The 24,195-nt window shown below is 44.6% G+C and overlaps 5 protein-coding genes across 6 annotated transcripts; all 5 read right to left on the bottom strand.

Moving 5' to 3' along the window:
• Positions 1-18: 18 nt before the first annotated feature.
• LOC144067980 (ribonuclease kappa-B) lies at positions 19-1,348 on the bottom strand. The gene is made up of 3 exons (XM_077592113.1): positions 1,065-1,348; positions 515-597; positions 19-383 (listed from the first exon to the last, which is right to left on the bottom strand). Exons 1-3 carry the CDS (start codon positions 1,140-1,142, stop codon positions 239-241), a joined length of 306 nt encoding a protein of 101 aa, XP_077448239.1. The 5' UTR covers positions 1,143-1,348; the 3' UTR covers positions 19-238.
• A 274-nt stretch (positions 1,349-1,622) lies between these two features.
• nup98 (nucleoporin 98 and 96 precursor) lies at positions 1,623-16,141 on the bottom strand. 2 transcript variants are annotated; one of them, XM_077592556.1, is made up of 35 exons: positions 15,993-16,141; positions 14,714-14,823; positions 14,414-14,509; positions 14,148-14,339; positions 13,877-14,016; positions 13,168-13,275; positions 12,847-13,027; positions 12,485-12,651; positions 12,267-12,404; positions 12,060-12,198; positions 11,842-11,934; positions 11,095-11,238; positions 10,865-10,998; positions 10,579-10,766; positions 10,394-10,510; positions 9,549-9,738; positions 9,361-9,460; positions 9,180-9,293; positions 8,652-8,790; positions 8,412-8,589; positions 8,188-8,349; positions 7,900-8,115; positions 7,502-7,619; positions 7,181-7,389; positions 6,924-7,099; positions 6,226-6,464; positions 5,206-5,463; positions 4,979-5,136; positions 4,737-4,877; positions 3,817-3,965; positions 3,520-3,741; positions 3,200-3,441; positions 2,683-2,837; positions 2,511-2,628; positions 1,623-2,174 (listed from the first exon to the last, which is right to left on the bottom strand). In XM_077592556.1, exons 2-35 carry the CDS (start codon positions 14,790-14,792, stop codon positions 1,981-1,983), a joined length of 5,394 nt encoding a protein of 1,797 aa, XP_077448682.1. In that variant the 5' UTR covers positions 14,793-14,823; positions 15,993-16,141; the 3' UTR covers positions 1,623-1,980. The 2 variants fall into 2 exon arrangements, with proteins under 2 accessions (XP_077448682.1, XP_077448683.1); XM_077592557.1 differs by lacking the exon at positions 14,414-14,509.
• Positions 16,142-17,887: 1,746 nt separating this feature from the next.
• LOC144068486 (odorant receptor 131-2-like) lies at positions 17,888-18,808 on the bottom strand. Its single transcript, XM_077593057.1, has one exon. It carries the CDS (start codon positions 18,806-18,808, stop codon positions 17,888-17,890), a length of 921 nt encoding a protein of 306 aa, XP_077449183.1.
• Positions 18,809-20,005: 1,197 nt separating this feature from the next.
• LOC144068485 (odorant receptor 131-2-like) lies at positions 20,006-20,956 on the bottom strand. The gene has a single exon (XM_077593056.1). The coding sequence runs from the start codon at positions 20,942-20,944 to the stop codon at positions 20,006-20,008; it is 939 nt and encodes a 312-aa protein (XP_077449182.1). The 5' UTR covers positions 20,945-20,956.
• Positions 20,957-22,633: 1,677 nt separating this feature from the next.
• On the bottom strand, positions 22,634-23,792 carry LOC144068440 (odorant receptor 131-2-like). The gene has a single exon (XM_077592986.1). The coding sequence runs from the start codon at positions 23,781-23,783 to the stop codon at positions 22,845-22,847; it is 939 nt and encodes a 312-aa protein (XP_077449112.1). The 5' UTR covers positions 23,784-23,792; the 3' UTR covers positions 22,634-22,844.
• Positions 23,793-24,195: the final 403 nt, after the last annotated feature.

Here is a 24,195-nt window from a genome sequence, read left to right as displayed (position 1 = left end):
ACCACAATAACCCCCCAAAAGATTTTTTGGACCCTTTATTACCACACAAAACCACATTCTGACTTTCACTTTGACATACACACTTCGTGTCACGTTTCAACTTGGAAAAGAACGTCAACAATGTCACAACTGTGATAGGGAATGACTACGTGAACACCAAACTTGCAATAAATTACGGGATTTGAACACCAAAAAGGAATAAGCTTCCTCCAGCCAATGGGCCGCAGTGAGTGTCGACTTATGTCACCATGTACTCTTGCCGCTTGTTGAGCCGAACCTGGCACAGCGACACGGCACCCACTGCCACGTAAACACTGGCGGCGATGAAGCAGTTGATGCCAACTTGACTGTACAGACCGTATATAGTCTGAGGAGGATGTTGACTGTGGAAAATGACAAACAAGTGAGCTCAAGAACAGGAAAACAAGCTTCTGGCACAGGGCATGTTCAAAGATTTTTGACATTTGCGCATACTTATGATGGCACAAAAAAATGGAAACAAACTATTACTGACTCGTTGCGGATGTCCTCCTCGGTAAATGGCACGTCCTCAATGAGGACGGCAGACTTGGCGCTGAAGAAGATTCCCAGCATTGCCTACAAAAATAAAAATTAAACAAGCTGAATTTCGACAAATGATTGTCAGCAGTGTTTCATTTCATTAACAAATTTGATGTTTGCTTCATAAATGTCAACACAATGTAATCACAATCGATAAATCACTTTGTATGTTGAGGGGCTATTTTGACACTTCCTGTTTTGAGAAGTCACGTGAAGGTGAAAATAAATCACATGATCCGAAGAAATTTTATTCAATGTTCATTGGTAGTTTTAGGTACATTTCAGCGAAACATTTAATTCTGAAACAACTACAACCACAATGCTCTTGTGTTTGTCGAAATGTATTTCTTGCTACTGAATAACGGTTGGCACTGCGTTTCTACACGCAGTTTAACTCGACCCAAACGCGTTTGTGCCACATTTACGCAAATTGTCGCCGTCATTTTTACGTTACCAAACGATAGATATGAGTAGAATAATGCTGTGGGTTTAGTCTTTCTTACCAGCATGATGACGCCCCAGATACTGATAACGATGCCACACGCAGCCATTTTGGGGCCGCAGAAGAGCAACGACGGCATTATTGTCGCTCAAACTGCTCCCGATTCACACAGAAACTACGATTCACCTTAGTGGTCCTTCTAAAAAGACCACAAGAGGCCACCCGAGAAAGGAAGCAAGAAGAACGACGGACGGTCTGAGGTGATTCGGGCTATCCCTCAGGTGATTCTGAGAGCTCGACTCGATCTACCTCGGACAGCTTCGGCTTCTTCAGTGAGCCTTAATGGTGTATATGCCCTTTGCCGCCACCTACTGGTAGGCAGGTGAACTCATGGAGGTACAATTAAGAGCTTCTCATTTTCTGAACGCTTTATCCTCATTAGGGTCGCGGGGGGTGCTGCTGGAGCCACGGACAACCAACCATGCACAATCACACCCATACCTCGGGGCAATTTAGAGTGCTAATATACTCATTTCAGTTTTGTGAAATTTGTAGTGTAAAATTTAACATAATCACCATTGGAGTATTATTTTTACAAACGAGACATGAGCAAAGCAGCTTAATTTGTACTCAACTTTATTGAACTTTAACACTTAAATCAGATCAGAGTTGTCACATAACAAAAATAACACCTTATCAGCCCATTTGTACAAAAGTGTGTTTAATATATCTAAAAACAATGGAAGTCAGGTGAAGCCACTTGCAAACATTTTCAAAACATTTTTCTTCATATGCTTACAAACACTCCAAAGGAAAAACAAAAATCTACAAAAATAGACCATCAGTCATTTTTTCCACTCGTTTTTGTTTTGCTTTTCTTATCATAAAACATCCAGATAGATTTATGGCCTTTCCTGGGATATAGACAAATTGCCATAGTTCTACGCTAAGGTAATCGAAGCCGCGGGAAATCGTGATCATTGGCCGATGGTCAGCAAGTATGACATCGCGAGGCCCCGTAGCTCTTCCATGCCGTAGTCCTCGGGCATGGGCAGTTGCGTGAGGTGCGGCACAAGCTGGGAAAGCGGAGGTGGCAGTGATGACGGCACGCTCGCGTCATGCTGAAGGCTCTGCACCACACGCAAGATGTTGGCCACGCACTTAGCCATTTCTGATGGTGACAAATAGGAGGGGTGTCCAGGTTAGCCAAAACCTTGAAAGTAGGATTCCCTTTTTATGTGAAGCTTGTACTTCATCCATAAAAAGGTTGTCCTCATCCAATTTGAACTTTTTCCAAGTTAGAAAACGATTACGCCGAAAGAAAACATTGGCAAAATAGGGCTTTTTGCCCCTCCTGATTTGCTACTTGAAAATGATCTATCCAGTCTCCTCCCCAAAAAAGAAGAGTTGAAATGTTTTTTTGTTTTGAAAATAAAAAAAAAATGCATTTAAATAATAAAAATAAGTGATTTTTTCCTGTTCTGTTGCCGAAACAGCAATGACTTACCCGATTGTGCCAAGCGGTCTCTGGCGCTACCACAGGGTAGCAGCTGAATCCTTCCGCACAACGACGTCACACGAGTGTGAAGACGCTCCAGCTCGTAGCCACCGCCGCCGCTCTCCGTCTGGAAGGAGACGTCATTAGCTCGCCATTTGCCGAAACTCGCCGAGCCACCCACCTGCTGCATGTCCCGCAAGCTCTGCGTGACCTGCATGTAGTCCAGGTAGACCTTTCCCGCCGTGTCCCAATCGTGGATGGTGGCGCTGCGTTCGGGCGCCGACAGCCCCTCCAGGAACTCCAGAAGGTACGCGTGGTTGTCGTTGATGATGCAATCTAAAAAAAAAAAGTTAAATTGTCAATACCAGGAGTCTGTCATTTACCGTATTTTCTCGCATATACGCCGTATTTGGCGCAAAAAAACTGCAAGGTGACAAACGAAACGTCACAATGCGGCCAATACGGTCATTTATTTCAAAATAGAGAAAAGAAAAAAACAGATAAAACGCTAAACAAAATGTATTTTTCTTAAGATTTTTCCCTTCAAAGTAACATTTGTACTCCCTATGAAAATGGAGGTGAAAATTGTGAATCAGGGGGCGTCTTATAGGAGGGAAATAGCAAAATTTAACAATTTTAAGGCATTTTTAAAGGCGGCTAATGTGCGAGAAAATACAGTAAGACCACTTTCCGTGTACCTGCGGCCAGGTGCGCCATGAGCAGCCTATGACAGCGGCTCCAGTTGCCGGCACGATAGAGATGCAGTGCCTCCTGGTGCTTATCGCCGTCGTGGCGGGCACGCGTGCTCTTGGCCTCGTGGATCCATTCCTCGGGCACCAGCAGCCGCTCCGTCAGGAATCGTTCCCTTCGCAGCGACTCTTCCGTCTCCTGGGGGGCGCAGTGCAGCATTAGCACGGCCCGGACCGCGCGCTCCCGCTGGCTGGAGAGGACGACAAAAGGGGGCGAGGCGTAAGGTTTCGGCGCCCGAGACAGTGATCGACGTACGGTCTGCGCCTACCGGTGATCCGGTATGTGCAGCAGGATGAATATGGCCAGGTGCCAAAGCCCTCCGCTCTCCAGCTGAGCGGCGTAGCTGGTGTGCAGCAGGGCCTGGCGGGCTGCGCTCAGGTGGCTGTAGTGCAGCGCTTGCAGGACGCCCCACAAGTGCCAACTCAGGCGGAAGTCCAGCCGGTCCCACGTGGCGCTCAGAGGCTCCAGCAGCGGCGGCAGGCTGTAGTGTCTGCACCGGTTCGCAAAAAGAAAGTCTTCAGAAAAAGGTATCCCGTGGAGAAATGTCTCCTGGACTGGTTGGTACCTGTCGCTGTAAAGTTTAAGCAGGTGGAAGCAGACGTCGTAGAGAGGTTGCTTTGACTCCTCCTCCTCTTCATAATCCATATCTGATGGCTCATCCTCCATGTATGGAGGCAGGGGTGCGCAGGCGTATTTGCTAGTATCGCATGATCCCTGCAGGGGGAAGAAAAAAAACACAGGTAGGGTAGGGCTATTCATCCATTAGAGAAAGGAGCTCAAACTTTCTTTGCTTAAACTCTTCTTTTTAAAAGGAGCCAACCTCCCGCAATCTTCCTTTTTTTTCCCGGGCCACCAACAAAGCTCAGTAGTAATGTGTATGTTCAATGGTCAGGGGTGCTCACACATTTTCAGCACGTGAGCTACTAAAGAAATGATCAAGTCAAAAAGATCTACCCATAGATTTATTCTTGAAAAATGTTGATGTACAATATCTCACAAAGTGAGGACACCCCTCTCATTTCTGCAATTTTTAAATGTATCTTTTCATGGGACAACACGAGACTTTGATACAAATTAAATTGTCCAATGTATTGTCATATCTTTATTGTATTATTATTTTTAAATATTACCACTGCCCGTAGATGAAACCTATGACAAAAAGTGGAGGTGAAAAATTCACTTCCGTATGTTCAAGATAACTATAGAACGAAAATAGGTATTATCATATTTTCAGAAAGCTATGTTGAAACAGTGATGACATTTTGGGGTAATGCAGTCAAAGTTAAGAAATATGGCAATGAATTAGGCTGCTGAAGCTGAAATCTTGTCTCGGAGTGCATCGATCAAAAATAGATTTATGAATAAAGCTAAGTAAAAACAATAAGAAACTTGATGTCAATTGTCAAGAGTAGTAGGTAGGCTTGTTATTCCCAAATTCTGTCTAGATGGGCCATACTATTCGGCGAATGATGACGGAGGACTCACCTGGAAGGCGTCTTGATACTTAGCGAGGGCGTCAGCTACGGAGGCGGTTGGTGGTAACATGAACCAGAGGTGAACAGCCACACAACGCTTCCAGTCCAGCTGCAAGCACGTGTTTACTATCGAATCAGACGTCTGCCACACCTACAAAACAAAAAGTCCATCACAATCAATAAAATGAGATTATTATCCAAGTAATTTCTGCTGTTGCTTCTGCCTTTTCAAAGATAACTGGTCAAACTTACAGGCTTTCCAGCTAGCAGGGTGAAGATTCGCAAGCGTTCTTCCGTCAGATGGGTGTCGGTCTGCATGCGGTTCCAGTCGGCCAGCTGCAGGGCCAGCAGGTCGCGGCTATACTGCGAGGCGGCGGCTTGTGACAGCATCAGGGCCAAGCGGTGGTCTCCTGCCGAGGAAAAGACCACGTGTCCCGCGTTCTTCATTTCATTTTTGTCATTTTCGACAGTCCACTCACCTTCCTTCTGCGCCAAACTACACGCCTCGGTGATGCGGTTTCCCGTCAGGTAGCTGAAAACGGCTTGCGTGTGGCGACCTTTACTGGCTAGCGCCACTTCCTCCTCCACCCGGTGGGCAGTGCGGCAAGACAGCCAGGCGGAAAAGGTGCGCCTCCTCTCCAGTTGCCGCTCGTAGTCATCCTGGGTCTCTGTGTGCGGCCGGAGGCCCCACAGGGCCTCGCATAGCGTCCATACTTCACACCAGTGGGCTAAAAGCGCTGAAGACAACAGGCAAAAGAATGCAACTTTGAACAGGGTGGGACATTCTTTAAAAAAAAAAAAATCTAAAATCAATCAAAATGAATGGGTGACTTTAATTCATATTTTAAATGAACAATACTATTGGTCTCCCCAAATAGTTTTTTTCAACAATATACAGATCTATAGACACAATTTGGAATCACAATTTAAGGTGTGTATATATAATAATAAACATATATATATATATATATATATGTATAAAATAATATTTACTTATTTATTACCTATCTATTTATGTCTAAAATGTCTTTTCCTGTATCTGCATTTTCACCCTCTTGCTACTGTGACAAGGACATTTTTCTAAGGTTTCTAAGGTTCAACTAGATGGAACTTTGTAATTAGCAAATATGAATAATCTTAAGAATTTTAGCACTGCAACATATTCCAAAAGAGCTTGGGACACGGCCATGTTTACCACATCGCTCTATCAATATTCAAAAAAAATTGGGGAATTGATGAGTCTAACTGTTCAACCATTGTAACTGGAATTCCTTCCCATTCTTATTTGAAGTATAGCTTTAGCTATTCAACAGTCCGCGGTCTTCATTTTCTTATTTTGTGCTTTTTAATACGTCACCCATTTTCAAATGGACAGATTTGGACTATAGTCTTGTTCCTTAGGATACCTGATAAATCCCAACGCGTTTACATTCCGCACTTACTTTTGACCCATTTGTTTTCTAGCCGGTTGGTAAACACGTAATTAAACGTAGACTTACGGTCGGTGTCTGCCCACTTGTCGCTGAGCTCGGTAATCCAATCTGCGTATTCGTGAAGTGCTGCCACGCCAGTGTTTGGGCACACTTGAGGGCAAGCAGAGACGTCCGTGTTGATGGTGCTGTGCTTCAGGCAAATGTCCAGGGGCTGCTCCAGGACCTCTTGGCTCTGCTCCTCACTCATACGAGCCTCCGGACCCAGCAGCTGCTCCAAAACCACCTTGTAGGGGCTTTCCGTCAACCTGCGTCAGGTCACAGTTGACAAAATTCGGACGCAGTCAGTGTCTCAAGTCAGATTAGCTAGTAAAAACTAGAACAATTGTAAAAATAATGCCAAACTTCACCAGTAGGTGAAACCGACAGAAGGCAGCGGTAATGAGTTTAGTTCATGTATGTGGATTGTTCCATTGATTTAGGGGTCAGGTACATTTTAAATACTATTCATATTATTTTGGAAATGTTATGTTTTTGTAATTAATGTATAAGAATTTCACATTGATATTATTATTTGCATCTGATACACATCCTCCTAAGTTCACTTGGTCTGTCCATAAGACCTTTTTTCAACATTTCTGGTGGCTAAATGGAAAATGCAGGCATAAGATAAGTGAAACAGTATTCACAAATACTTTTGAAAGATGGAATGTTTTTCCAAATGTAGTTAGTTTATCAGAAAATGTCTGCATCAACTTGTGTCTTACGGTTTGCTGCCGGCATGTGTTGGCAGGAAACTGAAGTCTGTCACTTGTTTCTGGTAAAATTGCGTGTCCAGCGGCGAACTTAGCCGACAGCCACTGTGCGCCAGCGTCCAGCCGGGACCCCAACCCACACGGAAGGAGCGACCAGCGAACAGACCGGCGTCCATCAGTAAGTGTCCCTGCAAGTCGCAAAAAGAAATACAAAATAAAAATATAATTTGTGAAACTATCATGGTCACTTCCTGTTGCCTGCCACTTGCCTTTCCTTGTGTGATTGATTTCTCTAGTGGGACGGGGCCTCCTAACCGCCGGACCCCAACGGTCCTCACTGGGGGCTCCGTAGGCTTAGGGGGCAGCGAGAAGGGGGACGAAGCAGGTGCCGCGCAATACGGTAAGCGGGCAGGAGCGGGCCCACGAGGGGACTCGTGGAGCAGGCCAGAGGAAAAACGAGCCTGAAGGAGACCGCCCACTGGCCACGGCCGGGAAAAAAACATTTCAGATAGTTGAATGCAAACTCTGGTCTGTGAGAAAAATATGACCTAACACCGTAGGTGTTCAACGTCAAGCTTTAACATTTGTACCAGGTGGTCGTCCTTGTGGGACAAACTGTGGAGAGGAGAAGTTGGGGGAATTCTTGGAAGGCTCCCTGAAGAAGTTACTCTCGTCCTCATCCTCAGCAAATAGAGATGCCTTCATGATCTAAAACCAAAGGAGACAGTGTTCTTGTTTCACGGTTGAAATTTCTTATAGCAACAAGTATAGTGATACCTCTAAATGTATGCCTATTAATCTCAGAGGCATTACAAGAGATGAGGTTTGATATTACTATTTTCATTAAGTACAATACTAGATAAGTTGACAAACTCTCCCTTAACAGAATTTGTTTTCTGGAATTGGAGTTTGTTCTCAAGGCACCAGAGTAATATAAAAATTGATTTTTATTTTTGTTGAATTCAGAAAGACTAATCAAATGGCCTACCTGTAGGTTGTGCGGGTTGAGGCCGAGTAAGGATGTCATGTGGCCAAAAGCAGAGACTCCATCCTGCTCAGGACCAGGCGCTTCGCCCTGGACCTCCAGCAACTTGCCGTCGTCCTCGTCTCCCATCACGTTGTCCACTGGGAAACTCTGGGTAACGTCGGCCATGTCGCTGTCCAACTCGGTGACGGCGCCGGTTGGATCCATGAGTGGCGCACTCTGACGAGACAGGAAGATTGCAGCAAATTTGGCATTTGTCCGAAAATCTTACAATGATGTCGATGTCTCTACCTGGGACAGCGGCGCCACGTGCTGCTGGGATGGGGGAGGAGGCTGCGGCAGCCTGGAGGCGGGAAGCGGCATCGTCGTCTTCAGCTTTTTGGGGTCGGTCTTGAGCGGAACGTCCTCGTCTTCGTCGGAGTCTTTCAGGCCATACTTGGAGAAATGTGAAACCTGGCGTAGAAAGCCACTTTGCTTTAGTAAACATGCACAATTACTTTCACGAGTGCACCCACCTCAAAAACCCAGGAGCCCGTCTCCGGTCTGTACTCGAGGAATCGTGCTCCTTGTTTACGAGCCGCTTTCTCCAGGCGGCCTTCGTAGTTCATATCCGTGAGCCGTTCGGGGCTACGGATTTGCGTGCAGCTCGTTTTGTCGTTTGGCCAAACGCCATCGAGAGTCACCTCGGCCCGCCTGCACACATCGCGTGTCAGAGAAGCAAGGCGACAAATACTAGCGCGCCATTGGATGCTCACCTGTTCAGACCCTCGCCCTCGGACGGCTTCTTCTTATCATCCGGGTACACGATGACTTCTTTGCGTCTGAAGTGAACGATCTCGTCCAGGTCCAGTCCGGTCACATTCACCGAGCCAGGGAAGAAAATTGAGCCGTAACCTGTGGTGGCCAATGGAATCGCAGCTTTGAGCGCACGGTCCTAATGGCACTCAAGATATTTTAGGCAGATAATCTTCGGTCGGGGTCATAACAATTTGGGAATTTTGTGCAAACAAAGCGTCCATTTTAGAGAAAATCTTATACTTATAAGTGCGCCTTATGTGTGAAAATACGGTACTTTCAGAACCTGACTTTGGACTTCTAGATTTTAATAACTTTGATATTGTCATTCATACATATTTTAAACTTTTCTCTAAACTTCCTGAGGTCATTAGGCATTAAAATGTTATATGTCATTGCCTGCCATCACGTTTGTGACTTCTTGCCACTCCACCAACTGCGCACGTGGTGAAAATGTCAAAGATGCTCCTATAACCAGGCGCCTGTACCTTTCCTGCCGATGGTGAAGTTGTCAACCACACACTCGCCGCCGTCATCCACCATGTCGGCCAGCTCTTCAATGGAGGGTATGGTGTAATAACCCACACGTCTCAGAACGATGCCTAAAAACAGGAAGGGACCCACCCGGTCAATTGAGAATCAAAGACAAGGGCGCGCAAGCTGTCACACCTGCTGGGTGAGGAGGCTGGTTAGAATCCTGCAGACCCTCGTCCCGCTCTTCCTGCAGAGACTCCTCGCCAAAGGATGCTGACATTTCCTCATTGCTCAACTACCGGCCAGTAATGAAAATCTCGCATTAAAAAATACAAAACTCTCCAATGACAACAATCAAAGCAAGTAAAAGCTTGGATTCTAACCTCCAGGCCATTTCTGGGAGCTTTGTGAACGTTGAGCTCACATATAGTGTCTTGCAGGTTGGAATGTCCGCGACCTTGCGGTATGGGCTTGGCAATGGGGTTGACGTAGAAATGTGTGATCTCAAGGTCGGCGTCGACCTGTCCGCCGCTCTGGCCCAGCGCCATACTCGGATCATCCTCCTCCGCTTGCCTGCGTAAAAGCATGCGTGACTTTAAAACTCATTCACTTTTCCTGAGAACAATGAATACAAAACATCTGCTTTTACTTTGGAAACCAATAATCAACATTTTTTGATGGATTTTAATTAGTAATAAATTGAGTTTGATTGATTTAATAAAGGTACAGCACATATGAATGAACCTATTTATATTCGTGTTAATGAACATATACATGTAAATATGTAAATTTGTAAGATTGTAGCCGAGGGCTAATTTCCATCTTTAGTCCCTTGCGTAGGTTGAAGATAAACTATGACACATATACACACACACACACGTAGCACAGTTTTAAACAGCATTGTGATCGCAATTTTGTTCGTCTAATAGCCAGGGTTTAAGATGATTGGCGAAGAGGTTCAGAGACAGATTTCACGTATGTCAATTGGTATTGAGTTCCAGATATGTGCGGCACGAACAGAGAAGGTGCTTTGACTGAAAGCACTCTTTTTGAAGGGAACTACACAGTCACCTCTAGAGCCAGCCCTTGTTAATGTGTCAGAATTTTTTTTTTTTTACAAAATCTTGCAGTGGAGGAAGAGCTTTGTGTTGGAAGATTTTGTAAACTAAGGTGGCATCCGCCTATTTAACAGTATTGTTCTTGGCAATCATGTGAGCAGATTGGATACCTGTGCCCATTTTGAAGGTATGCCGACGGCAGGGCGAGATCATCGGAGTCTTTGTTTATGGGGCTGTTGTACTGACTGCTGTTCAAGTTCTTCAACACCAGTTTTTTGATGCTCTTTCTGTGGACACAAACTTCAGTGAGCTCAGATTCAACACTTTACCTCATTGCTAGCATGACGGCGTTCACCTCGGAATGAAGGCCCCGTTAATGAGCGAGGGCTCGTCATCATCCAGGCCGTCAAATAGCTGTGACTTTGAGCCGCCCGATGAGGTCAGCGCTTTGGGTCGCACCCTGGTCGCTGGTCTGGGTGTCAGTTTGTAGTGTGTAGGGGTGGTCAGAGCTTTCTGGGCCGTTGGGTTGGTTGGTTTCAGACGCTGTGGTTGGACAAAGACAGACGGTATGAGTGTTTTGAACTTGAAATCAGAATTACAACCACAATGGCCTGCCGCTAAATTAAGGAATGAACACTTGCCTCCTCCTTCTTTTTAGGGTCAGACAAAGGGTTCCTGAAAAGCGGCGAGTCTCCATATGGCGAGTATGCCAGCACGCTAAATTGTTGCTGCAACATGGCCTGCTGGGCTGCGGCCACGTTGGGATCGGTCAAAGCTGAAAAATTAAATAAAAGGTGACTTTACGATTGACTTCACTAACTGCGCTCGTTGAATATTAAACCAATTAAGAAACCAAAATCCCGATACTGACCAACATGTTGCTGCGGTGCTCCGAAGCCGAGCGCGCTGGTGCCGCTGTTGAAGCCAGTTGCACCGAACGTCCCTATCGTTCCCAGCGTGGAGCCCAATTTGGTCTGGTTATTCCCAAACAAGGATGTGGTACCAGTGCCCATTGCTCAACAAAAGAAGTTGGATTATATGTTAAATACAAATCAAATACCCATCTGTTCTGATTAACAAATATAGACAGAGTCAAAATAGTGACATTGAATTGTGAATAAAATAAAACATTTTACACAGGAAAAATGTCATTTTGCAGACATGTAGTTTAACAAAGAAACTGATAAACAAACAAACATCAACCTTTCAAATTTTCCCCATATGTCAATTATATTTATCTGAATCGATAATATGTCCTGTCTAATGTTAGCACACTATAGCTTAGGTCTGGAACCTATGACTCTTAAGATAGGTGCATGAGAAACGAATATAAAATACCAAGTAACAATGTTAGGCTTTAATGTTTGTTCCCCCCTAAGGGTATGGTGTAATAACCCACGCCCCCTTTGTTTTATCATGTGATGCATCCATTAAAAAAACATCCTCACAAAACAGACTCAGATAAATATGCCCACATGATATGGCTATCGTGGAATCACAATATAAATGAGTGCATTTTTTGGGCTCTATCGATGAAAAATGCTCCAGAATGCTGGTATAGCTAATCACTGAGAATCAAACTATTGCAGTATAAGACAGGACAAACAAATACTAATACCTGCACCAAAGGCGGTTCCCAGTCCTGTGCCAAGCCCTCCAGTGGCAGATTTGTTGCCAAATAGATTTCCTCCTGCTGTGTTTGTTCCAAAGGCTACAAAGAAGACCAGTACAAAAAAATTAACTGTTGCACATTGTACAGGGTTTGCCAAGCTTTTTCATAGCAAAATTCAAGCATTTGTTTAAGCACGTTCAAGAGCAACCAAAGATGGTTCTTACCACCAAATGTGGATGGGTTCGCTGCGGTTCCCAATGTTAGCGCAGGCTTATTGCCAAAGATTCCGCTCCCAGTGCCAAAAGACGGGGCACTGGTCGTGGTGGCACCGAAGCCGCTGGCTTTATTTCCAAATATGCTGGGCTGGAAGATGCGACGACAAGACACATCAGACCGTTTCGTTTGACGCCCTTTCCGCTTAGCACGCATACCTGAGTGCCCACGGTGCCAAAACCGGTGGCAGCTTGGCCAAAGAGACCGCCTGCTGCACCGAAGCCAGTGGCGGTGCTCGCCTGAGCCGTGCCGAACAAACTGCCCGACTGAGACGCTGCCGTGTTGCCAAAAAGACCCTGGAACGCCATAAGTAGTCGATAATGCTCGGACGGTCACTTGGAAATTACACAAATATTTTGAAATGTGAAGCTCTCACCATGGTGCTGGTACTTGCTTGCCCCATAGTGTTGGTATTACCAAAGGAGAAACCGCTGCTTGGCGCTGTGGTGGTCTGGCCAAACGGCTTGAAGAGGCTGCCGGCTTGCTGCTGGTTGGGTTGGCTGAAAAGCCCCCCTGTGGTGCCACTGAAGCCCCCGGGCGCAGCTGGTAGGATGAAATGGTGAAATGCATTTTAAATGCCACATTTTTCCCCATTTTTTTTTGCTATAAGGATTCTTCTGTATGGTAATAGTACATTTAAACTTAGCTGTCGCTATCGACTGAAATAGATACCCAATCCATTTATACTGGGAAAACACTGAAACAATCATTCACTGCCAACTCTCCCTTAGAACTCACCTTGGCCAAAAGTGGTCTTATTCTGGCCAAAAGAGAAGTTGTTGTTCGCCGCCGCCGAGCCGAACAGGCCTGTGGGGGCGGTGGACGTGGGGGCCGCAGCGCTAAACAGGCCACCCGTTGCAGCCGGCATTTGGTTGGTGGCGCCCTTCCTCCCTGCCTGGTAGTCCTCCAGCCTCAACTCCTGGAGCGCAAAGATGAAAAGCCAACATAGTTAAAAAGAGGAGCAGGCAGAAGAAGGAGAAGCTCCACTGTCATTCTGCAACTTGTTGTGAAATGACAATAAAGGGCTGGTGCTGAGTTGTTGATTGTCCGCCAAATCACCTCCAGGGATTTGTTCTCGTACTCCTTCATGGCGGTGATGCACTGATGCTTGGTGTTGATGTTTGTGGTCACGCCGCCTTTCACCATGGTGTCATTTCCAGTTGGAGCCTAAGTACAACCCAAGGAAAATTGACACCATGTCGGTTGTGGACATTTCAGCATCAGGTGTCAAAATCAAAGCAAGGGAGCACATTTGGGCCTCAATAAATCATTACGCATCATTTTTGACTTCAGGTTCTGCATATAACTATAAGTTTCAATGATTGTCTTTGTTTGTGGCTTTGTTTTCCTCAGCGAAGCAGGAAATGGGATCAATGTAGATCTATCCAGTGTATTTATGTTTATGGCAATATCATTATGGCCAGTTTCCAGTCATTGCTATTATGACTATTCTAATAACTAGCCACCCCAAGTTCCACAATTTAAAACGCCTTAAAAGAGAGTATGATTATGATAACTGAATGTTCAAAGTGTTCTTTTATTTGTTTCTTATTAAGGGTATTTTTTCATTTCCTTGTGTCTATAATGAATGAATTGCATATAAATCATTTGCCCTTCAAAATAGTATTGCTTTAGTATTTTGTATGATTTCTTTTTAGTCAGACTTTCGATAAATGATTAGTAGTCGATTTTGATGGTGCCTGCAAGCAAAATGATTTTGACATCCACAAAAATTCAGCATTCAGTCCACATTTACATCTCAACTCACATTGAATTTGACCGTTGTTCCAGGTTGCTGTGTGGCCGAAAAACCGGAGCCTCCAAACAAAGAGGTTGCCCCTCCAAAAGGGTTGGCGGTGGTGTTGGTAGAGCCAAAGAGCCCACCTGTGCTGGTGCTGGTCCCGAAACCTGTGTTTCAGAAATACAGTCTTGGTCTTACATTTTCAGACTCTCATTCAAATGAATGTGGGAAAAAACTCGGAACTTATGAGCACAGGTATACGTGCTGTAAAAAAAAAAAAACAATGAAGGCGACTCACTCCCGAAGGTCGTGGGTTTGTTGGCGCTAAAAGCATTGTTCTGTTGGGAGAAGAGCCCGGCGGCGGCCGTGTTCCCCGCAGCCGCGTTGCCGAATAGGCTGGTGGACGTGGCGCTGGGAGCAGCGAAACCAAAAGTCGTACTGGTGGAAGATGTTGGCGGCTGGCTGAAGGTGCTTGATCCAAACAGGCCGCCTGGATGAGGGAAAGGAAAGAGGTGTACTGCTTTGTCTGCGAGCGTGAATGCATTGACATAAGAGTCCACCAACCGGGTTTATTCTGTGTGGTGCCAAACAGCCCTCCGGTGTTGGTGGTCGCCCCGAACGCAGACGTACCAAACCCCCCCGTGGTCCCAAAGCCCGTGTCTGCACAAATAAAGCACACTCTGATGTCACCCAACATACCCACCACCAAAAATGAACGGCGGCACCAAAGGGTGTTGCCCACCCCCTGCTGTGCCTTCATGACGCGTTTGAGGGGCTTTTTGTGGCATTCCTCAAAGCAAGCCCGTTGGTCCAAAAGTCTGATCGCGGCAGTCTTTTGACTTGGTGAAAAGTCGATGGACTTACTTTGCTGGCCAAAGGTGGACGAGGTACCAAACCCCCCCGAGCCTCCGCCGAAGGGGGTGCCAAACGACTTGTTGAACATCTTGCCCTGCTAGCAGGCCAGCCCGGGTTCGCTGCAATCAAGCAAAAAGCAAATCATTATCCAGCACATAAATTTTAGCGATCAGTTTTTGTTGTACAAAATAATTTCTCAAACTTTGCATAAAATTTCTTTCCAAAAATGTCCTAAATACCGGGACGGGAATATCTGGCTACCTCGGGAAATCATGATTATCTCACAATATGATCGAACAATTATCCATAAATGGGTCCGGAAATCAAGCTAGTGATGAACAGGAAAAACTAACTATTTTCTGCCGTAAATTTAAAGTTTATTACTAGTTTATCAACAGAAGACATCTAATTAGTTTTAAGTTGGAGGATGACAGCTAATATACCTTCAGTCGGATTGGATGTCAACGTGGACGCTAGCAGTGGAAAACAATGTCCATTTTTTAAAATCATAACAATTCTTGGCGTATCAAGTTGTCGCTATTTAAATTTCACCATATTGATATTTTCTCACACTCCTACATTGAACAGTGTTATCTACAAGTCCGAAAATGTACTCATTGTGTCACAAGGTTAACTGGTTGATACGTTTTGTTTTAGTTAAATGAAAATAAATCAGACGGCGTGCCTGGAATGCAGTTCGAATCGATCTACCTATCCGAGTCAAATGACTTCTTATTGGACTGAAATCTTATTTAATGGATGTCTAGTAATACTCGTCATTCGTAAATCAACTCATTTCTGACATTTTAGAGCAGTTTTCAACGTGAACACTCACAGAAAACTCGGTGAACGCGAAGGGCTCGCGGTCACCATGATACGAGCTGTTGTAGCGTGCATGTTTTCACATTTCATGTCATTTCGTCCAACGTTATTTCAACTCGATGAGGCAAATAACACATTATACAAATCGGCGAGTCTGGTCTGATGTAATAAAGCTGAGAAAACACGGTCGACGTCACAGCCAGCGGACAGTCGCATGCTGTTGCACACTTCCTGCTAGCACGTTAGCTCGCCAAACTCATCGCGCCGATGTCACCAAAGTGGCTTTTGTCTTACGTGGGGGTCAAACTACGTCGTTTGCAGATTGATTGCACCGCTAAGATGCGGGAAGAACTTGTCAAAAGTTCCAAGCGTTCGATCGTGTAGCGTTAGCCGCGCGCGGCTAAATGTGGCTACCTTTGCAAAACAAGATCGAGCGGACCACAGGCCCCTCACACCGGATACTGACCTTCGGCGACGAGTTTATAACTTTCCCCAGTAGTCCTTTCTAAGTAAAAACTTGAGAATTAGAATAAACAGTGGGGTAAAAATCGTGTAGCTAGCTTGACATGAAGCTAGCTTTCTCAGCGCGGGGGGAAATAGTCATCATGACGTCATTCCTTGGTTCATGGTGATATTTTATTGGTGGTTGGCAAACAGTTGATTGGCACACTAGCGCCGCCATGAGTGTGGAGGGCAGTCATTTACTCATGAATGATTAAAACTAACATACTGTACTGCTGAGCACTCTATTACCAATTTCAATAATACAATAATACATAATGAAGAAAATAATCCTGAAGATTTGTGCTTATATAATTACTATACTTCATAATGAAAGACGTTTTTGTCTGGGGATGTGTTCTGGTTTTATTGAAATTTTCCTTTATCACAGTTAAATGGTAATTTCTTGACATGCATACATACACATATTCAGGGTGAAGGATTTCTGACGTTGGATCATTTTATTTGGCAGTAGACCTGGCAAACACAGCAATTATAGCATTATAAAGCATTTCCCTCATCCAGCAGCTCAAGACAAGTCAAATGTTTCATGCACACATTTCAAATAAACATATAAAAGTGCATCCTTTTCACTCAGACAGTTGAAAAAATGAATGCAGAGTTCAAAATGATCTTTTTCTTGATACAAGTTGAATTTAAATGTGTTGCAAATCGAGCCATGAAGGATGAAAAGGACCCTAAGCATGAGTGGTTGACGATTATCGCCGTCGTGGCCATTTTAAGAATGTATTCATTCATTCATTCATTTTCCATACCGCTTATCCTCACAAGAGTCGCGGGGGGTGCTGGACTACACCCTTGACTGGTCGTCAGCCAGCCGTAGGCCATTTAGACGGTCATTTAGTCTCTGAATTTAGGTTGACAGGCCTGAATGACTAGTAAGGACGTGGGCTGCGACAGATACATCTCCCCCGGGAGAAATAAAGAAATGAGTCCAATTAATGCAGTTTATTATTTTCTTTCTCCTTAGTGTCATTTCATTTGTGTTCATGAGTGACATGTTTGTTGTTGTTCAGAACTTTCCTAATCAAGTGCTTCACCTTCCTTGTTTTCTCTGGTGAACCATTAACCGACCACCTTGTTTTCAATACCTTTGACTCATTTAGAGACATTAATTATTCAAAGTTTTTTCACCAATTATCCACTTGGTGAATGAGTCTTCTGGGTGTTGCACGGATCTGTCTGTGGGGAAAGACCAAAAAAAATGTGTTGCTGCATATGACGTCGTGGTGGTTGACCTTTAGTGTTTGCTGGATCAGTAATCGAATTTTTGGACAAATATATCAAAGAGTTTGTGAAAGACATTTGGATGAGAACCCCTTTGAGGTTCCTAAATGTTCTGATTGTCGTGGGGCTATTGTGGGTGGGGTGTCTCTGCTAGACAGGACAGCAAAGGCCTAAAAGAGGCCTAAAAGTTTCATTCCATGATGAAAATGTCACTCTCCAATGATAAAATCTCATTATGTTATGCCAATGAAAGTGCTTATTTCACTACTTCATTATGAAAGAAATGTGTCAGGGGATCATTTCGATTTTAATAAACAGTTATCTAAAACGTGGTTAAATGGTCGACAAATACATTCAGAGGTGAAAGATTTCTGATGTTGTTTATAAGTCAAGTCTGGTAACATTTCCCCCATTCAGCAGCTGAAGACACATTTAGTTTTTCATGCAAAAATTCTAGAATAAACATTTAAAAGTTCATCCTTTTCAGAGGGCAAGAAGGGTTCAAAATGATCTTTATTTCTTTGTATTGATATCAGTAGAGCAGAACTATCCCACAAGACACTACATCGGTGAAAATGCATCATTTTTTTCGGTTGGAATGAAAACCGGCTCTCACTTTGGACACCAATATAGATGGTACAACAGCACAACCCTGATCTTCTCATCCCGTAACCCATAAATGAGAGGACTCAGGCATTTGGGGAGTAGGAAAAACAAAACATATAGACCGAACTGGAATCGTAAGACCACCTCCCAGCTAAGTAAACTTGAGATAGCCAAGATTAAAGTGGTGTACATGATTGACAAGAGGCCAAGGCCCAACTGCACCATGTGTAACAGCAGAGTGCGCTGAGCTTTACGGACCGAGTCTTTGACCGTGGCGGCCGATCTGGCCACTGAGATTATGCCAACGTAGCTGAAAATGATGGTCAGTCCCGACGAGGTAAACAGGAAATAGATGTAAACCTTGTAGAACAATTCGGAAATAGGAAGAATGAATAGGGTGGTCATACTGCAAAGTTGTGTCATTTGCAGACCTCCCAATAGGTCAAAAGGAATCTTTATCAAAAAAAGCCCCTGAACAAGAACAGTCAGAAAACAAAAAATCCACACCGCTAGCACGGCAGCCGTCGTGTTCCTGGTGGTGGCGATGGAGGCGTGCCGGAGAGCGTGACATATTGCCACGTATCTCTCCAGTGACATTAACACCAGAAATACGGGAGTTGTCTGAGTGGCAAGTTGGCTGAACATAATGAGTATGCCGCACATGGGATACGAAAGGGTGGTGCGAGCGGAACTCAGCACGAACAGCACCTGGCTGGAGAGCAGCTGCAGCGTGTCTCCCAGCAGCAGGTTATACAGCAGGATGTAGCGCGATGCCTCCCGAAAAACTCTTTTCCTCCTCAAGGTGAACAAAAAAACCCCGTTGACAGTCAGGCACATCAGGCCACACATGGTGGTTGAGGCGGAATTCACGAGCCGCTCCGCTAGGCTCAGCCTGACCGTCCCATTGGCCTGCATTGAAGTCCGCATGACTGCGGAAAATGCGGGCAGGGCGGCAGATTTCAATGTCTTCCTACAAATACACTTGCTGCATACCATCCCCTTTTAAATTCTTATGCCACATGACGACACATGTTGACGACGTCATCCTCAGCCAACCAGCGACGCCAATTCAACTTCAAACATGCGTACGGGATGAACAAAATAATACAAGAATAAAATAATTTTCAGATAGTCAAAATACATTTACATATCTACATACATTTACTCTATCAAGTATCTTGGTGCGGCTCGGTGGCAGAGTGGCTAGGCTCCAGCACCCCCTGCGATCCTTGTGAGGATAAGCGATACAGAAAATGAATGAATGAATAGTATCTTGGTACTCATTCTGGAGCAATACCATAGAAAAAAAGCTAAATCAGGAGTTACCAAGAATTAAGGGTGCCCCGTGCCTGTTTCCCATAGTGGGCTCGGGTAGAATCCAGGACCCCCTGTGACCCTTGTGAGGATAAGCGCTATGGAAAATGAATGGCTATCACTGCCAGTGATAGGCGAACCGGTATTGTTTTAAAAATTGCAGGATTTATATTGACCACAATGTGTTGATTCATTCATTCATTCATTCATTCATTCAAAACGAACGAAATCTACTGGATATTTTATTGGTGGTTGGCAAACAGTTGATTGGCACATTAGCGCCGCCATGAGTGTGCAGGGCGGTCACTCATTTTACACATGAATGATTAAAACTAACATACTGTACTGCTGACCACTCTATTACCAATATCAATAATAAAATAATACATATTGAAGAAAATAATCCTGAAGATTTGTGCTTATTTAACTACTATACTTCATAATGAAGGACATTTTTGTCTGGTGATGTGTTCTGGTTTTATTGAAATTTTCCTTTATCACAGTTAAATGGTAATTTCTTGACATGCATACATACACATATTCAGGGTGAAGGATTTCTGACGTTGGATCATTTTATTTGGCAGTAGACCTGGGTAACACAGCAATTATAGCATTATAAAGCATTTCCCTCATCCAGCAGCTCGAGACAAGTCAAATGTTTCATGCACACATTTCAAATAAACATATAAAAGTGCATCCTTTTCACTCAGACAGTTGAAAAAATGAATGCAGAGTTCAAAATGATCTTTTTCTTGATACAAGTTGAATTTAAATGTGTTGCAAGTCGAGCCATGAAGGATGAAAAGGACCCTAAGCATGAGTGGTTGACGATTTGATGTGGCAGCATAGATAGTACCCCAGTACAACCCTGATATTCTCATCCCTTAATCCGTAAATGAGAGGACTCAGGCATCTGGGGAGCAGAAAAAATATTATATACAGACCAATCTGGAGTCGGACTAACATCACCCAACTAACTAAATTTGAGATACTTAAGATCAAGGGGTTATACATGAGTGACAAGAGGCAAAGTCCTAACTGCACCATGTGTAACAGCAGCGTGTGCTGAGCTTTCCTGACTGAATCTTTGACGGTAGCGGCCGATCTGGCCACTGAGATTATGCCCACGTAACTGAAAACAATGCTCAGGCCTGACGAGGTAAACAGGAAATACATGTAAACCTTGTAGAACAATTTGGGAATAGGATGAATGAACATGGTGGTCATACTGCAAAATTGTGTCATTTGCAGACTTCCCGATTGGTCAAAACGAATCTTTATCAACAAAAGCCCCTGAACAAGAACAGTCAGAAAACAAAAAATCCACACCGCTAGCACGGCAGCCGTCGTGTTCCTGACGGTGGCGATGGAAGCGTGCCGGAGAGCGTGACATATGGCCACGTATCTCTCCAGTGACATGACCACTAGAAATACAGGAGATGTCTGGGTAACAAGCTGGCTGAACAGAATGAGTACAGCACACACGCGATACGTAAGGATGGTGCGAGTGGAACTCAGCAGGTACATAATCTGGGTGATGATCAGCTGCACCGTGTCTCCCAGCAGCAGGTTATACAGGAGGATGTAGCGCGATGCCTCCCGAAAAACTCTTTTCCTCCTCAAGGTGAACAACATAATCCCGTTGACCACAAGGAACATCAGGCCACACATGGTGGTTAAGGCGGCTGTCATGATCCTCTCCACCAAGCCCATCCTGAAGGTCCCATTGCCCATCATCATAGTCTGCATGACTTGCGGCAGATGCGGGAGGGGTCCTGCTGCTTTCAATGTCCTCCTGCTATTACACTCAGTCCTCACCAGCCCTACTTTAAATACTTACATAGGAGATGACAAATGTTGACAACGTCACGCTCAACCAATCCCCAACGCCAAGTCGACTTTGAACTTGCAAACAGGATGGAGAAAATAATAGAAAAATAAAATAAAAAGCCAGCAAGACTCACACTACCAACAGTCTTGGGGGAAAAAACAAGAAATCTAGCTGTGGGGAAGTTTCATCCAAACTTATTTTTCAGCGTGGGCCGGTGGATGAGTGGTTAGCGCTTTGGCCTCACAACTCTAGGGTCCTGGGTTCGAATCCTGACCGAACCTGTGTGGGTCTTTCCCCCGGCCACTTCAGGTTCCTTCCACATTCCAAAAGCATGCATGACAGGCTGATTGGACACTCTAAATTGCCCCTAGTTATGAGTGTTAATGGTTGTATGTGTCCTTGTGTCCTGCGATTGACTGGCCACCTATTCAAGGTGTCCCCAGCCTCTGGCCTGAAATTAGCTGGGATGGGCTCCAGCACCCCCGTGAAACTGAAATGGTTCAGAATATGAATGAATGATTGAGCTTTATCCTTCAGAAAATCCCCAAATGTCATTATAAAAAGGGAGTGGGCCTTTACGTCTGCATGGGCCCATTTTAAGAATGCATTCATTCATTTTCCATACCGCTTATCCTCACAAGAGTCACGGGGGATTCTGGACTACACCCTTGACCCTTGTCAGACAGCCGTAGGCCATTTAGATGGCCATTTAGTCTCTAAATTTAGATTGACAGGCCTGAATGACTAGTAAGGACGTGGGCTGCGACAGATACATCTCCCCCGGGAGAAATAAAGAAATGAGTCCAATTAATGCTGTTTATTATTTTCTTTCTCCTTAGTGTCATTTCATTTGTGTTCATGAGTGACATGTTTGTTGTTGTTCAGAACTTTCCTAATCAAGTGCTTCACCTTCCTTGTTTTCTCTGGTGAACCATTAACCGACCACCTTGTTTTCAATACCTTTGACTCATTTAGAGACATTAATTATTCAAAGTTTTTTCACCAATTATCCACTTGGTTAATGAGTCTTCTGAGTGTTGCACGGATCTGTCTGTGGGGAAAGACCAAAAAAAAATGTGTTGCTGCATATGACGTCGTGGTTGACCTTTAGTGTTTGCTGGATCAGTAATCGAATTTTTGGATATCAAAGAGTTTGTGAAAGACATTTGGATGAGAACCCCTTTGAGGTTCCTCAATGTTGTGATTGTCGTGGGGCTATTGTGGGTGGGGTGTCTCTGCTAGACAGGACAGGAAAGGCCTAAAAGAGGCCTAAAAGTTTCATTCCATGATGAAAATGTCACACTCAAATGATAAAATCTCAATATGTTATGCCAATGGAAGTGCTTATTTCACTACTTCATTATGAAAGGAATGTGTCTGGTCATCATTTCGATTTTATTAGACATTATCTAAAGCGCAGTTAAATGGTGGACAAATACAAACAGAGGTGAAAGATTTCTGATGTTGTTTATAAGTCAAGTCTGGTAACATTCTAAAGTATTTCCCTCATCCAGCAGCTGAAGACACATTTAGTTTTTCATGCAAACATTCTAGAATAAACATATAAAAGTACATCCTTTTCAGAGGGCTAGAAGGGTTCAAAATGATCTTTATTTCTTTGTATTGATATACTAAGTAGAGCAGGGGTGTCCAAACTATCCCACAAGACACCAAATGTATCCTGTTTTTCGGTTGGAATGAAAACCGGAACCCCCTCCGGCCCTTGAGGAACGGTTTGAACACCAATGTAGATGAGTTTGAATGTGTTCCTAGTGTAGGAAGGAGAATAAAACAATGTTTTTAGGACGAAAAAGCATCTTAATCACGACTGGGTGACAATTTGAGGTGGCAACATAGATGGTACAACAGCACAACCCTGATCTTCTCATCCCGTAACCCATAAATGAGAGGACTCAGGCATTTGGGGAGTAGGAAAACCAAAACATATAGACCGAACTGGAATCGTACGACCACCTCCCAGCTAAGTAAACTTGAGATACCGACGATTAAAGTGGTGTACATGATTGACAAGAGGCCAAGGCCCAACTGCACAATGTGTAACAGCAGAGTGCGCTGAGCTTTACGGACCGAGTCTTTGACCGTTGCGGCCGATCTGGCCACTGAGATTATGCCAACGTAGCTGAAAATGATGGTCAGTCCCGACGAGGTAAACAGGAAATAGATGTAAACCTTGTAGAACAATTCGGAAATAGGAAGAATGAATAGGGTGGTCATTCTACAAAGTTGTGTCATTTGCAGACCTCCCAATAGGTCAAAACGAATCTTTATCAAAAAAAGCCCCTGAACAAGAACAGTCAGAAAACAAAACATCCACACCGCTAGCACGGCAGCCGTCGTGTTCCTGGTGGTGGCGATGGAGGCGTGCCGGAGAGCGTGACATATGGCCACGTATCTCTCCAGTGACATTAACACCAGAAATACGGGAGTTGTCTGAGTGGCAAGTTGGCTGAACATAATGAGTATGCCGCACATGGGATACGAAAGGGTGGTGCGAGCGGAACTCAGCAAGAACAGCAACTGGCTGAAGATCAGCTGCACCGTGTCTCCCAGCAGCAGGTTGTACAGCAGGATGTAGCGCGATGCCTCCCGAAATACTCTTTTCCTTCTCAGGGTGAACAAAAAAACCCCGTTGACAGTCAGGAACATCAGGCCACACATGGTGGTTAAGGTGGAATTCACGATCCGCTCCGCCAGGCTCAGCCTGACCGTCCCGTTGGCCTGCATTGAAGTCCGCATGACTGCGGAAAATGCGGGCAGGGCGGCAGATTTCAACGTCTTCCTACAAATACACTTGCCGCACACCAGCCCCTTTTAAATACTTATGCCACATGACGACACATGTTGACGACGTCATGCTCAGCCAACCAGCGACGCCAAGTCAACTTCAAACATGCGTACGGGATGAACAAAATAATACAAGAATAAAATAATTTTCAGATATATATATCTACTCTAGTGCTCTTGGTGCGGCCCGGCGGCTGAGTGGCTAGGCTCCAGCACCCCCCGCGATCCTTGTGAAGATAAGTGATACAGAAAATAAATGAATAGTATCTTGGTACTCATTCTGGAGCAATACCATAGAAAAAATCTAAATCTGGGGTTCCCAAGAATTAAGGGTGCCCCATACCTGGTTACCATAGTGGGCTCG

Source organism: Stigmatopora argus, chromosome 22 (genome assembly GCF_051989625.1).
Source record: "Stigmatopora argus isolate UIUO_Sarg chromosome 22, RoL_Sarg_1.0, whole genome shotgun sequence".
Taxonomy (NCBI): Eukaryota; Metazoa; Chordata; class Actinopteri; order Syngnathiformes; family Syngnathidae; genus Stigmatopora; species Stigmatopora argus.
The sequence above is the reverse complement of the archived record's forward strand: the minus strand, read 5'-3'. Positions and strand labels throughout refer to the sequence as shown.